General features: G+C 38.8%; 1 protein-coding gene across 1 annotated transcript; it reads right to left on the bottom strand.

Annotated features, from left to right (window-relative positions):
* Window positions 1-4,207: 4,207 nt before the first annotated feature.
* LOC122027903 (protein argonaute 1D-like) lies at window positions 4,208-5,008 on the bottom strand. Its single transcript, XM_042586915.1, has 4 exons — window positions 4,921-5,008; window positions 4,650-4,844; window positions 4,430-4,579; window positions 4,208-4,340 (listed from the first exon to the last, which is right to left on the bottom strand). Exons 2-4 carry the CDS (start codon window positions 4,745-4,747, stop codon window positions 4,271-4,273), a joined length of 318 nt encoding a protein of 105 aa, XP_042442849.1. The 5' UTR covers window positions 4,748-4,844; window positions 4,921-5,008; the 3' UTR covers window positions 4,208-4,270.
* Between the last annotated feature and the right edge of the window lie 10,610 nt (window positions 5,009-15,618).

The raw sequence follows: 15,618 nt of genomic DNA, 5'->3' as shown, positions 1-15,618 counted from the left end.
TGGTTGCTCGATAATTTAACCGAACAAACAATTGCACTCAATCTTCCCTAGGTGATATAACAAGAATACATATCCCACTACCTTGCCAAGTAGAAGATACATCTACATATATCTTCCAAGTCTCTTCAGTTTCAGGACCTTGCACTTCTGTTATGAAATCAGCTAGGGCTTGAGCCTTGATGACTGCTTGAGGTTGATATTGTATATCATACTCACTAAGTTGAGTTGTCATTTAATCAATCTTCCGGACGCTTCAAAATTGACAAGCACTCAACCCAAAGTGCTATTAGTTAACACAATGATTGAATGAGATAAGAAATAGGGGTGTAACCTTCGAGTGGCTAAAACCAATCCATACGCTAATTTCTCGAGTGTAGTGTAGTGGCACTCTGCCCCTTTTAATAGATGGCTCAAAAGTATACAGGTTGTTTTTCTTTTTCCTCCTGTCTCACCAACACTAAACCAACAGCATGCTCATTAGCCGATAAATAAACCCATAAAGTTTCCCCTACTATTGGTTTAGCTAATATGGGTAAAGTAGACAAATAATTCTTCAGCTCCTCAAACGCCTTGTCATAATCAGTATCCCACTGGAACTTGGTCTCTCGGCAAAGTATCTTGAAGAAGGGAAGACTTCAATCGCTTCCTCTGCTTGACTGGACGGGTGTCAAGATAGACATGAAGTATATGCTCCATGATTGTTGGAGATACGCCCGTCACTTCTTTAGGTGTCCAGGCGAACATATCATTGTTGTGCTTTAGGCACTCCACCAGTTTGGCCTTAAGCTCGGGAGCCAGGTTGGCCGCTGATCCGGCGGTAAGAATGGGGGGCCCACCTTCTGAAGGGTCCCAACCTAAGGACGGATGGAGGGCTGGCCAAGCGGGTAATGGTCCGAGCGGAGCTAGAGATAACCCATCCATGGGCTTGGGTTTCCGACGCCAAGGCAGGAAGATCGAAGGGCCGAGCGGAAGTCCGCTCGGCTGGGACCGAAGGGCCGATCGGGTGGTCCGTTCGGCCAGGATAGGGGCGAGGGTACAAAGGTGGCCGAGCGGCCTATGCGATCGGCTCGGGTTATGGGATATCAGCAGAAGCATGTCTGATGATTAGGCCGTACACAAGATCACACAATGGAGGATCTTGCCGTCACATCATGGGAAGGTTGATACAGTAGCAGTATGACCTCATGGACGTCTTCCTGACAGATCCATATCTGGGCATGGCCCTTCTGACAGACCCATACCTGGGCATGGTCAAAGGCGGGTGGTTGCTTTGACTGGCGTGCCCAGGCTTCTTCGAGAGGTCTATATAAGGTCTCCATTTCTTCACCGGAGGTATGCAAATCTTCATCTTGAGGCCACCTATTCGTTATTCCTCGCCTGACTTGAGCGTCGGAGGGCCGTCGCCGGGACACCCCTCCCGGCTCGGTTTTACTGCAGGTTCGCCGGAGCGCTCGAGGATCCAGCAGGGAGCGCCACTTGCCCAGTGTCCGTTGACTCCTGGTTCGGACAGGATCAGTCAGTTTTGCAAAAATTTGATCGCAGATATACTTTTAACAACATATACACTGTTGTCTTTCTTCAAAATTTAGTTTAAAACCATTGTCTTAGAATACTTTTCACAACGGTTAAAAATCGTTGTCTTTGTACATTCAGTTGCATGTCTATATATGTACTTTTCACAACGGTTAAAACCATGGCCATTGCACACAAACTGGTACAACGTAACATTTATACATTCACAAAAATAGTTTTCAACATATATACATTCGATTAGTTGTCTTTAATTTATATATACATCTTGTCTCAAACAAAAACCGATACATGTGTACATTCACTTAAGTTTATAAACAATTCTATACAATTACTACAAGCTATCCAAACATGACCACAAGTAGTATCCAATCATGACAACCACAAAAGATGAAACCATAAAATTAAGTTTATAAGACCACAACCATGCAAACCCAGCAATTTCTCCCTGGTTCTTTTTCTGCATACCCAGCTTGCAAACCCAGCAATTTCTCCCTGTTATGAAAATAAAATATAGTTAAAGCCATAGAAAAAAAAGAATGGCCAAATAAGCACAAGAAACGTTGCCGCTTCACAATTTCATGAGTAGTGAAGCCAGTGAGCACGAAAAAAGTTTATGAAACTGGTTCATATGGCTGTTCCAACCCTTCAAATTCATTTCTTTTGTTAGTTCAAGGCTAATTGTACAAAGTTGGACAAATAGTACAGCAGATAAGTTAAAGAAATAAAGTAATTGAATTAAATCATCTTATGCATGAAATAGAGCAAAAGTGTGCAGTGGACAAGGACTGAAACCAGGATTGGCAAAAACGTCTTAGCAAGCAGATGAAGTTGAATCTAACACATACCAAGTACACATGAGCTATACATAATCTAATATGATAACACCACCCTGCTTAAGTCAAGGTGAAGCCTTACACGGAATAAACCAACAATCCCTGTAGCTAGTAACAACAAATAAAGGAGGGCAGAATACATTGGGAAGAAAAAAGCAGTCAGATCAGAGCAACTCTAGGTAAGTCTAGATAGTTTGTGTATCTTGCATATAGTGATTGCTAAATTGGTTTGGTTTGGTTTGCCATAAGTAAGTCGAAACAACTATGTGAATGAACTTGGTCATTGTGATTCTCAACAAAGTGTAAGTTATTTCCATCCAACTTTAACCCATTCCGGCCATTCATCATGTCCAACAAATTGCAAATTCCAAATATTTTCAATTTTGTTTGATTGAGAAACCATTTTCATTCCCAAAGAAAACAAGAATCTCAATACTATTAATTAAATTGGTCTTGCTCCTGCATTTTCCCCATGTATTATCATGTTCATAAATCAGGTAACTGCTCAAAATATTTATCTAGCTCACCTCCTTTACGTGTAAATCCTAATCTGCAGAAAACTGTCCATTAAGAAAGGAAACAATTCATGATGCTCAAAGTTAATCAGTTCATCATAATCTGACAAGTGTGTTAGTCCTACAGAAATGTGTTTACCAGCAAATGATATATATGTTTGAACATCTCAAAATCTTAAGATGTTGAAAAACATTTCACGCATTCCAGTATAAGAATAATGGAATATAGCCTAGAATGAGCATTTCATAAGATGTAATAATCATTAGAAGGGAAAGACAAGCATAGCTGAAAATGGATTCCAAAGAAGCAAGAAGTGGCTTCTTACTAAAGATAATGAACTTATATAAACTTTAGCTAAAACAAGGTAATGAACTTACATAAACTTGAACGCACCTATTCATAAATATGATCTTGTATACATTCTACCAACTCCGATCGCACCAATAGAATTGGCATGTCAGCATTGAACGGAATAATGAAAGTTTGCAAATACATTTAAATATCACCAACAAATGTTTGCAATAGCGACATACAAGCTAAATGGCTACCAGTCAAAAGTGTATATATTAGTTTTCAATGTCAAATCTTATAGTTAGTCAATTTGACATAAACATCTTCAATTAATAGACTTAACTGCAATCAAAGACTTGCACACGATTAATTGAAATGAAGTGTCTTAATACTATTTACCTTCCCACTGAACTTCTTTTCCAGTTCTCTAACCAGCCTAACATGAATCTTTTTGTAGGCTTTTCGCAGCCTGTATGGAATGTGAATAACAACAGCTTTCCTATTGCCAGGCATATCGATTTGCCTATACCAAAACCATAAAACTTAAATAAAATAAGCATTATCTATAAATTCACAAAACAAAATTTGGAAACGCCAACATGATTGACATAACAAACTTACACTGCTGAATTAATGTAAAGATCCTTCAAGTCACTCTTCAACTCCTGGTTCGCATTCTCCAGATCAAAGAATGCCTACTATGAATATGAACAGTTCAATTGGGATCTCAACCAAAATATCAGAACAATACGATATGAAAGATGAAGGCAACTAGCCTGAGCCACAGTGTCTTCCAACTCAGTCGGCTCTGCACCCTTATCCTTTAGGATCTTCTTGCTCGTGGTAAACATTTTTCCTAATACTTACTAGGTCTGCAAAAGAATGAAATCTGAGATAATTTGAAACTTTATTATTCTCAACCCAATTACATTTAAACATTGGAACTTGAAACTTTTGATAATGGAATATAGCCTAGATGAATTGATAGTTTCCTCAAAATAGATAAACCAAAGAACACTTCCAGCAAGACTTACCTTTGTTCAAAGACAAGCCCATTTGTGTTGGTCGAAGGCTTTGATAGTAGCCCCTCCAGCATTCTAAGCCTTTCCAATGGGTGCCCGATGCCCAAAGCTCGGGGAAAAGAAGGACCGTGCTACCGAAGTATACCTGAAGCAGAACAAGTTGCAACGAAAATAATATTAACAATAATATAGTACTTGAGAAAATTGTACAGAAATAAAAGGAAACAGAAGTACTTGGTAGATGGAGACTCCCTAAGAACAATATCAAGGGCTTGAATGACTTCTTGAGGTGCCTCAATCTGTCGACCAGCTAAAAACTCCTTCAGGTTGTGTATGCTTGTGTTTCCAGCAAGCTTAATAATCACTCTAAAATCCTTGGCCTTCCTGAAGAAGAGGAAAACCACACGATTTTATCAGATACGGCCAGCATAAAGCTTCAGTTGAGAAATAGTACCTTCCATCATTTTCAGGCAGTGAAACCGTGAACTCCTTTGACTCAAAAGGAAAAGTACCAGCCATATACAGGCTCTTCCTTCCATCATAAGCTGGCATTCTCCTTCCCAAAGGCTTTATCCTTATGCACCTTGACAAGCTCAGAGATGATTTTTCTATTGGTAGCTCTGGACACTGATTCGGGCACTATACTCACCTACAAGTTCAGAACAAGGTATTCTCCATCAAATGGGAAGAACGATGCATAACGAAAGAGAAACATAGAAACTTACATCATAGTGGAAAAGAGTATTGTCGACAATCTCGACAAGGAAATGGTTAGCCCTAACTAAGCACGGCCTTCCGACGGTGCCGAAATCCAGTCGAGCCGGATGCCTCAAACCCTTGCTAGAGGCCGGAGGCGCCGCCGGCTGAGGAGTCTGCTCCTTCGTGGGCTCGGCGATCGTGAGATGCCAGATTTCTTTGCCGATAGAAGAGGACGAAGGCGAATCTACTGCTGTGGCCGGTGGCGAAGGACGGTACGATGCGGACGGAGTCATCGACGATTCCTGAGAGTGAGGAGCCGGAGCATACCCACCCCTTCCTCCGCCACCACGCGATCTGCTGTCATCAACAGGACCCCGACCACCCCATCCACCACCACGGCGACCACCTCCATATGCTCCTCGTTCGCCGGACATTGCGAGAGACAGGCTCGTATGGGAGAAGGAATAACAACAAACTAAAAGATGCTGGTGAGAGTCTCCGAGAGAGGTTTAGCCAGAGAGGAGTTTTGAGGAGAGGGGTTCGTGCAAAGGGGTGGAAGGCAAAAACGTGTGAGGAGTGGAGAAGATTATGTGAGGAGATCGGGAAGAGGAGATTGTGTGAGGAGAGGGAACGTGAAGAGATCGCGGGATGAGGAGAGGAGAAAGACACAGTTGCCTAGGGTTCCCGAAGACTAAGGGAGGGAAAACACGCGCCAAAATATATTTCGGAGAGGGGAAGACATTAAACCAGGGCAATGGAACAAAAGAATTAGGTTTACAACGGTTTAAAAACCGTTGTAAAATGTGTAATCCTCTAAAAAATGCGCTTAAAAACAACGGTTTTAGGAAATCGTTGTAAAATGTGTTGTTGATTATAAAACAATTCGCTCAACGACAACGGTTTTTACAAAAATCGTTGTCTTTTGTTTTTCTTTAGAGCTAAAAGACAACAGTTTTGTCAAAAACCGTTGTCTTTTGTCAAATTAACAACAGTTCCCTAAAAAACCGTTGTCTTTATAGTGTTGTCTTTTAACAAATTTGTTGTAGTGATTTAATTTATATTGTAGATAACATAGTATGTGGTGTCACATATAGAAGATGATGTTATCAGTACCTTATAAATTATAAACAGTAACTCATGACTAAAATGGAAAGGAACAAACCATTAGAAGGTCGTAGTGTAATTAGGTATTAGTTTATCTCGACTATATAATTACACTAGTACACTCAGAGTGTATTGAGTAGGACCATTAGAGGTCATTTCTTTTATACTGACTTTATAAAGGAACAAAGACCTCAGTTATTATGGAAGTGTGTGCTCTTAATCCTAATATAATAACAAGCACATATGTTTGATATTTATTTCTTTAATTTATCAATGGGTGAGATTTAGTTCGATGAATCAATAAACTCGATAAGTTGGGAAATGATATCACTTATAGTGTGTGTTGTTGATTATAGAAGGAAACTGTGTCCTAGAGATACTAGGTTGATAATGTCCTCAAGAGGAGCTCATAAAGATTGTCATGTTAAACCCTGCAGGTGAACTTAGTCCGACATGATAATAAGGTTGAGTGGTACTACTCTTGGACTTAGATATTAATTAAATGAGTTGTCAGTAACTCACTTAATTAGTGGACATTCGATATCTTAAACACAAGGAGACTAACACGCTCATAATAAGAAGGAGCCCAAAAATGTAATTTGGGATTGGTGCGGTAGTTCAATGATAGTTCTCTAGTGGAATGAATTATCATTGATAAAATTAAATTGTGTGTTCGGGGCGAACACGGGATGCTTAATTTTATCGGGAGACCAAAACTAATTCCTCCTCTCGGTCCCTATCGTAGCCTCTTATTTATAGAGTTCTATACCCACCTATACCCACCTTCTATACCCACCCAATAGGGGTCGCCAAGCTAGCTTGAGGAACAAGCTAGGGCCATAATATTGGGTGGCCGGCCCTAGCTTGAACCCAAGCTAGTGGGGGCCGGCCAAATTAGATTTAAAAGGGATTTTAATTTTAATTTTTATTATGTGGAAGAAATAATTTATTAAAGAGAATTAAAATTAAAATATCTCTCTTGTAAAAGATCTACAAAAGATTAAAGAAAGAGATTAGATCTCTTTCCTTATTTGTAGATTGGTGAGATATTTTATTTTCTCTTTAAAATTATTCACATGTTGATAAAATTAAAATTATAGAAATTTCCTTTTATCAACCATGAAGAGATTTTTAAAGAGAAATTTTATTTTAAAATTTCCGGAAACAAATTAGGAAGTTTTAATTGTTGATTAAAACTTGTCTAATTTTTTCCTTCATTGATGTGGCCGGCCATTGATTAATTGGGGAAATATTATTTTATTTTTCTCAATTAAATCATGTCAAGGGAATTAAGGAAATTTTATTGTAATTAAATTTCCTAATTTGCCTAGGCCAAGGAATATAAAAGAAGGGGTGAGGGTGCCTTCACAAGACACAACATCTATTATTTCTCTCCCTCTTTTGTTCCTTGGTGTGGCCGGCCATCCTCTCCCTCTCTTCCTCTTGTGGTGGCCGAACCCTTCTCTTCCATTGGAGCTCTTGTGGTGGCCGGATACTACTCGGAGAAGAAGAAGAAGAAGGAGAGAAAGCTAGCATCTCTTGGAGCTTGGTTAGTGTTTTGATTTTCTTCCTTGGTGAAGCTTTCTCTTTGTTGGCCGAACCTAGCTAGGAGGAGAAGAAGGTGATTGGTGGTTTCTTGTCTCGGAAGATCGTTGCCCACACAACGTCCGAGGTTAGAAGAGGAATACGGTAGAAGATCAAGAGGTTTTTCTACAAGGTATAACTAGTAATTTTTCTTTCTGCATCATGCTAGTTATTTATGGAAATAATACCAAATACAAGAGGCTTACGTTCTAGAATTTCGAATATGTTTTTCGAAGTTGTGTTCTTTTATTTTTTTCTTTTCCTTGTGATTTGATTGTTCTCTTTGGTTAACCTAAAGTTATTTTAGGAAATTAAATATTATCTTTCTATAAAAGGTTTTGTCTAGTCGGTGGTGGTTGCTCCCATATCCAAGAAGGCCATGTGCCTCGCCACGTCAGTACTGGGAACCAATTATGGAAATTAATATTTAATGGAATTAATAACTTAAGGAGACTTGGGTCGAACGTGTTAAGTTCCGCAGGAGATCCAAGTCAAAACCTAAAAGAACAAATAGATTAAGTTTTGGATCAAACGTGTTAAGTTCCGCAGGCGATCCAAAATTTAATTTAAAAGAACACATGGTAGCTAGGAAAAGGTTCAGACCTTTGTACAAAATTTTTTTTACAGTGGAACCTATAGGTTTTCCGAGTAGCAACCAACAATTGGTATCAGAGCTAGGGTTTGCCTCTGTGTATTTGGTATTTAGTTTAATTATGCACATGACATACATAATTTAGCCAGGTTAATAGTAGGATGTGCTAACTTTGTGAATGCAGGATCCAACTATTATGGCTTTTAGTTATTATGTGTGTGATTGGACCCTTGGACATGTCAAGGGCATTTATATGTGTGTGCATGATTGTATTAAAATACAGCAGGAGCTGTATTTAGTTTTATTAGGATTTTATTTTTGATCTAGATACATGTACATTTCCTTTTATGGAATATAGGATCAAAAATGTAAAATTCTATTTATATCGTGGATCGAATCTTGCAAAGCGTGGAATCTTCTAAGGACCAGAGGCGCAGCGGAACTAAGAGCAAGATGGATGCGACAGCTAGACCCGGTGGCGGTGGCCAAATATGGCAGCAGCTTGGGATGACAACACACGGAGGACAACTAGAGATAAAAGCCATAATAGTTGAAATTAGATTTTCTATTTATTGCTTTTATATTGTGCTGTGTGTGCATGTTAGTTTACAAGTAAAGTAGGCTAGCATAGTTAAAATTCCTCATTTATAAATAACTAAGTGGGAGAGGGATTTTTAAATAAATCCCATGGTCTCCATTACTGGTTTGTAAGTGATGCAAACAAGCTTGCGCGTTGGCTCTGAGTGCCTTCCTCCATAACGGATGAGCTTGTTTGCGGATCACTAGAACAGACTTCCATTTATGGATGACTATAGGAAGTTAATTAAGAGCGTGTGATCTTCCCCAACGGAAGGGGCATAATCTTATTAATGGACTTAGTGTCAAGTAATGGTATACACTTAGACACATCTAATAGTATCCTCCCCATCGGAGTCACTGCTATTATTTGTGTGACCAAAAGATACCAACTATTAATTTTATTTGTTAAAAAGTTAGGTTGACAAGATAATAAAATTAATGGGTTAAAACCCTCCTTTTACAAATGTTGAATTTGTATACGTCCACACTAACGTGGCATACAAAATTCACGGTGTTTTGAGGTGTTGGTTAATTTAAAATAGTATTGTTTGAGGAATCAATATTATTCTAAATTTAGAGTTCTGACCAAAGTTAATTTTGTGATTCTTAGGATGACTTTCAACCCACTGTCCATCATACTTCAAGAGAATAGACTTACTGGACCAAACTACATAGATTGGAAAAGAAACCTGGCATTGTTCTAAATTTGTACTGACTGAAACTTGTCCTGATGCACCCATCGGTGAATCTACCCAAGAGGAGATTGAATATCATAAGAGATGGGTAAAGGCGGATGAGATGGCGCGGTGTTACATTTTGGCTTCAATGTCAAATGTATTGCAACATCGACATCAAGATTTACCAACGACTTATGATATTATGAACAATCTCAAGGAGCTCTTTGGTCATCGGGATAGGGCTTCTAGACAAGAAGCTATGAGAAAGATAATGACAGCCACCATGCAGGGTACTCCTGTGAAGGATCATATCCTAAAGATGATGGCTTATCCGAACGAGATACAGATCCTTGGAGGAGAAATTGATGGAAACCCGGATCGATATGATCCTCCAAACGCTACGAAGTTTTGAGCAGTTCCTTTGAACTATAATATGAATAAAAGGATTTATTCATTGGGGAACTACTGACCTTCAAATGGGAGGATTATTTGTCACAATTGTCAAATTCACTTTGTTGAAAATGGTTCTACTTCTAAACCGAAAGGAAGAAGAAGAAGAAACAAGTGCTCAACAAAGAAAGTGAATAAATCTCAGTGTAGGATTTAAAGAAGTCAAAGGGCAAGTGCTTCATCTGCAAGCAGCGAGGACATTGGAAGGCGGACTCTCCTCGTAGGAACCAAAACAAAGGTATATCTCGTCTTGTTGAAACATGTTTAGCGGTGTTATCTACCAGCACCTGGTGTAGATAGGAGCCACTGATCATGTCTGCAATTCCTTGCGGGGTTCCGGAAACCCGACGACTATCCGAAGGAGATTACTGTCTACATGGGCAATGCTACTAAGGTGGCGGCTTTGCAGTGGGAGACGTCTACTTATCTTTTAGTAGAAATAAAAATTTGATTTTAAGAAATTGTCTTTATGTACCCGTTTTAGAAAGAATTTAATTTCAGTTTCTAAACTGCTTTTAGATGGATATTCGGTTTCTTTTAAACGATGTAGTTATTAAAAGAAATAAAGTGATTATCTGTTCCGGTGCATTAGTTGGCAATTTGTATACATTAAATCAATTTCTTCCACAAAGTAAAACATGGGAATTTATAACTCATCTTCTAATTCTAAAAAGAGAAAAGAACCTTCGGAAATGAACCAAGCATATCTTTGGCATCTAAGGCTTGGTCATATTAACTTAAGTAGGATTCAGAGGCTTATAGCCGATGGACTTTTGAGTTCATTAGAGTTGGAAAATTTTCCAACTTGTGAATCCTGCTTAGAAGGAAAAATGACCAAGAGGTCGTTCAAGGCCAAGGGGTATAGAGCCAAAGAAGTGTTAGAATTGGTTCACTCGATTTGTGTGATCCTATGTCTGTCCAGGCAAGAGGAGGTTTTGAATATTTTGTCTCTTTCATAGACGATTATTCAAGATATGGATACATTTACCTAATGCGCCGCAAGACTGAGTGCTTTGATAAGTTCAAAGAGTACAAGGCTGATGTGGAGAAACGTCTAGGTAAAAGTATCAAGACACTACGGTCTGATCGTGGTGGCGAATACCTCTTAGGAGAGTTTAGGAATTACTTATCGGAGGCCGGGATTCAATCCCAATTATCCGCACCTGGTACACCCCAACAGAATGGTGTGGCAGAACGAAGGAATATGACTCTTATGGAGATGGTTAGATCGATGATGAGTTATTCAGAATTACCAAATTCGTTTTGGGGATATGCTCTGGAAACAGCAGTATACGTTTTGAACTTAGTACCTTCTAAATCAGTATCTTCTACTCCCACAGAATTATGGAATGAGCGGAAGCCCAGTCTAAGACATATTCGGATTTGGGGTAGTCCAGCACATGTGCCGAAACAAGATGCTGATAAGTTAGAATCTCGTACAGAAGTTCGTATGTTTGTGGGGTATCCCAGAGGAACGAAAGGCGGTTTATTTTATAGTCCTAAAGACCAGAAGGTCATTGTTAGCACCAATGCCCAGTTTTTAGAAGAAGACTATATAATGGATCACAAGCCCAGTAGCAAAGTTGTTTTGGAAGAACTTAGAGAGGACATGTCTACTTCATTACCAACAATACAAGATGAAGTACCACAAGAGACGCAACACGTGTCACATGATACACAACCACGGTGTCTCGTCGTAGTGGGAGGGTTGTAAGCAACTGAAAGATTCATGTTTTGGGAGAGTCCTGGACTTGATCCGGGTAAACATGAACCCGATCCACGAACAATATGAAGCACTCCAAGATATAGATGCACATCTTGGCAAAAGGCAATGAATTCGAAATATAGTCTATGTACTCTAATAAGGTGCGGGAGCTTAGAACCACCGATGGTATAAAAGTCGTTGGATGCAAGTGGATCTACAAAGGAAAAGAGGACAGACGGGAAGGTAGAAACCTTCAAAGCTAGGCTTGTTGAAAAAGGGTACACTCAAGAATCGATTATGAGGAAACCTTTTCACCGTAGCCATGCTTAAGTCTATCCGGATACTCTTATCCATTCTGCTCATATGGATTATGAGATTTGGCAAATGGATGTCAAGACTTCCTTAATGGAAGTCTTGAAGAGAACATCCATATGAAGCAACGGAAGGGTTCATTGGAAAAGGCAAAGCATCTAGTGTGCAAGCTCAATCGGTCCATTTATGGACTAAAGCAAGCTTCAGGATCTTGGAACATCCGGTTTAATGAAGTAATCCAATCATATGGATTTATTCAAAGTCCGGATGAGTCTTGTGTATATAAGAAGTGTAACAGAAACGTGGTGATATTTCTTGTACTATACGTAGATGATATTTTGTTAATTGGCAACAATGTCAAGGTATTATCGGGCGTAAGGGTATGGTTGTCCAAACAATTTGATATGAAGGACTTAGGAGATTGTGCACACATTCTTGGGATCAAAGTTATAAGGGATCGTAAGAAAAGAATGTTGTGTCTGTCCCAAGCTTCATATATAGATACAATCCTTGCTCGTTTTAGCATGCAGGATTCCAAGAAAGGTTTCTTACCTTTTAGACATGGAGTAGCTCTATCTAAAGAGATGTCTTCAAAGACATCGAAAGAGATAGATGACATGGCAGTTCCTTATGCTTTGTAGGAAGCCTAATGTATGCAATCTATATACGAGACACGATATCATTTCTTGGTGGGCATGGTCGTGAGATATCGAGTAACCTGGACAAGGACATTGGATGCGGTAAAGCATATATTAAAGTACCGAGAAGGACTAGAGATTATATGCTAGTTTACCAAGGAGACGATCCGCTCCCTGTGGGTTACATGGATTGATTTCCAGATAGGGATAACAGTAAGTCTACATCGGGCTATGTGTTTACTTTAGGAGGTGGAGCCATTTCATGGAGGAGTGTTAGCGAAATTTTGGACTCAACCATGGAAGTCGAGTATGTGGCTTAAGCGGCTAAAGAAGCAGTATGACTCGGGAACTTTCTAATGGACTTAGATGTGATTCTGGTTTGCCCAAAATCATCACAATTTATTGTGATAATAGCGATGCAATTGCAAACTCGAAGGAACCACGAGCTCATAAGGCAAGTAAACATATAGAGCACAAGTACCACCGATACGAGATATCGTGAGCGAGGAGAAGTTGTCATCGCCAAGATTGCATCGGCGATAACTGGCGGATCCTTTCACTAAGGCCCTTCCGGCGAAAGCTTTCGATCGGCATGTGGAGGGAATGTGAATCAGATGTATGGTAGAAGATATGGCAGCTTAGTCATTTGTATAAGTGGGAGATTGTTGGAGTGTATACTGAAAGCCTAAGCTTTGTAAACATTCATTATGAATAAAGAATCACATTTGGTCAAATTGTCTACATTTGTTTGTAGTTGTTCATTTAATTTATATTATAGATAACATAGTATGTGGTGTCACATACAGAAGATGATGTTATCAGTACCTTATAAATTATAAACAGTAGCTCATGATTAAAATGGAAAGGAACAAACCATTAGAAGGTCGTAGTGTAATTAGGTATTAGTTTATCTTGACTATATAATTACACTAGTACACTCAGAGTGTATTGAGTAGGACCATTAGAGGTCGTTTCTTTTATACTGACTTTATAAAGGAACAAAGACCTCAGTTATTATGGAAGTGTGTGCTCTTAATCCTAATATAATAACAAGCACATATGTTTGATATTTATTTCTTTAATTTATCAATGGGTGAGATTTAGTTCGATGAATCAATAAACTCAATAAGTTGGGAAATGGTATCACTTATAGTGTGTGTTGTTGATTATAGAAGGAAACTGTGTCCTAGAGATATTAGGTTGATAATGTCCTCAAGAGGAGCTCATAAAGATTGTCATGTTAAACCCTGCAGGTGGACTTAGTCCGACATGATAATAAGGTTGAGTGGTACTACTCTTGGACTTAGATATTAATTAAATGAGTTGTTAGTAACTCACTTAATTAGTGGACATTCGATATCTTAAACACAGGGAGACTAACACGCTCATAATAAGAAGGAGCCCAAAAATGTAATTTGGGATTGGTGCGGTAGTTCAATGATAGTTCTCTAGTGGAATGAATTATCATTGATAAAATTAAGTTGTGTGTTCGGGGCGAACACGGGATGCTTAATTTTATCGGGAGACCAAAACCAATTCCTCCTCTCGGTCCCTATCGTAGCCTCTTATTTATAGAGTTCTATACCCACCTATACCCACCTTCTATACCCACCCAATAGGGGCCGGCCAAGCTAGTTTGGGAACAAGCTAGGGCCGGCCTAGGTATAATATTGGGTGGCCAACCCTAGCTTGAACCCAAGCTAGTGGGGGCCGGCCAAATTAGATTTAAAAGGGATTTTAATTTTAATTTTTATTATGTGGAAGAAATAATTTATTAAAGAGAATTAAAATTAAAATATCTCTCTTGTAAAAGATCTACAAAAGATTAAAGAAAGAGATTAGATCTCTTTCCTTATTTGTAGATTGGTGAGATATTTTATTTTCTCTTTAAAATTATTCACATGTTGATAAAATTAAAATTATAGAAATTTCCTTTTATCAACCATGAAGAGACTTTAAAGAGAAATTTTATTTTTAAAATTTCCGGAAATAAATTAGGAAGTTTTAATTGTTGATTAAAACTTGTCTAATTTTTTTTCCTTCATTGATGTGGCCGGCCATTGATTAATTGGGGAAATATTATTTTATTTTTCTCAATTAAATCATGTCAAGGAAATTAAGGAAAATTTATTGTAATTAAATTTCCTAATTTGCCTAGGCCAAGGAATATAAAAGAAGGGGTGAGGGTGCTTTCACAAGACACAACATCTATTATTTCTCTCCCTCTTTTATTCCTTGGTGTGGCCGGCCATCCTCTCCCTCTCTTCCTCTTGTGGTGGCCGAACCCTTCTCTTCCATTGGAGCTCTTGTGGTGGCCGGATACTACTCGGAGAAGAAGAAGAAGAAGGAGAGAAAGCTAGCATCTCTTGGAGCTTGGTTAGTGTTTTGATTTTCTTCCTTGGTGAAGCTTTCTCTTTGTTGGCCGAACCTAGCTAGGAGGAGAAGAAGGTGATTGGTGGTTTCTTGTCTCGGAAGATCGTTGCCCACACAACGTCCGAGGTTAGAAGAGGAATACGGTAGAAGATCAAGAGGTTTTTCTACAAGGTATAACTAGTAATTTTTCTTTCTGCATCATGCTAGTTATTTATGGAAATAATACCAAATACAAGAGGCTTACGTTCTAGAATTTCGAATATGTTTTTCGAAGTTGTGTTATTTTTCTTTTCCTTGTGATTTGATTGTTCTCTTTGGTTAACCTAAAGTTATTTTAGGAAATTAAATATTATCTTTCTATAAAAGGTTTTGTCTAGTCGGTGGTGGTTGCTCCCATATCCAAGAAGGCCATGTGCCTCGCCACGTCAGTACTGGGAACCAATTATGGAAATTAATATTTAATGGAATTAATAACTTAAGGAGACTTGGGTCGAACGTGTTAAGTTCCGCAGGAGATCCAAGTCAAAACCTAAAAGAACAAATAGATTAAGTTTTGGATCAAACGTGTTAAGTTCCGCAGGCGATCCAAAATTTAATTTAAAAGAACACATGGTAGCTAGGAAAAGGTTCAGACCTTTGTACAAAATTTTTGTACAGTGTAACCTATAGGTTTTCCGAGTAGCAACCAACATCTTCTGTATAAAGACCTA

Source organism: Zingiber officinale, chromosome 10A (genome assembly GCF_018446385.1).
Source record: "Zingiber officinale cultivar Zhangliang chromosome 10A, Zo_v1.1, whole genome shotgun sequence".
Classification (NCBI taxonomy): Eukaryota; Viridiplantae; Streptophyta; class Magnoliopsida; order Zingiberales; family Zingiberaceae; genus Zingiber; species Zingiber officinale.
This window is presented reverse-complemented; position numbering and strand designations above follow the sequence as displayed.

What these genes read in the sequence shown, in the direction of transcription:
- LOC122027903 (XM_042586915.1), bottom strand. Translation starts at nt 4,747, where the DNA reads ATGCCAGCTTATGATGGAAGGAAGAGCCTGTATATGGCTGGTACTTTT. An exon ending in CTGCCTGAAAATGATGGAAG is followed by an intron (nt 4,580 to 4,649) that starts GTACTATTTCTC and finishes CCTCTTCTTCAG; the next exon opens with GAAGGCCAAGGATTTTAGAG. An exon ending in AGGGAGTCTCCATCTACCAA is followed by an intron (nt 4,341 to 4,429) that starts GTACTTCTGTTT and finishes GTTCTGCTTCAG; the next exon opens with GTATACTTCGGTAGCACGGT.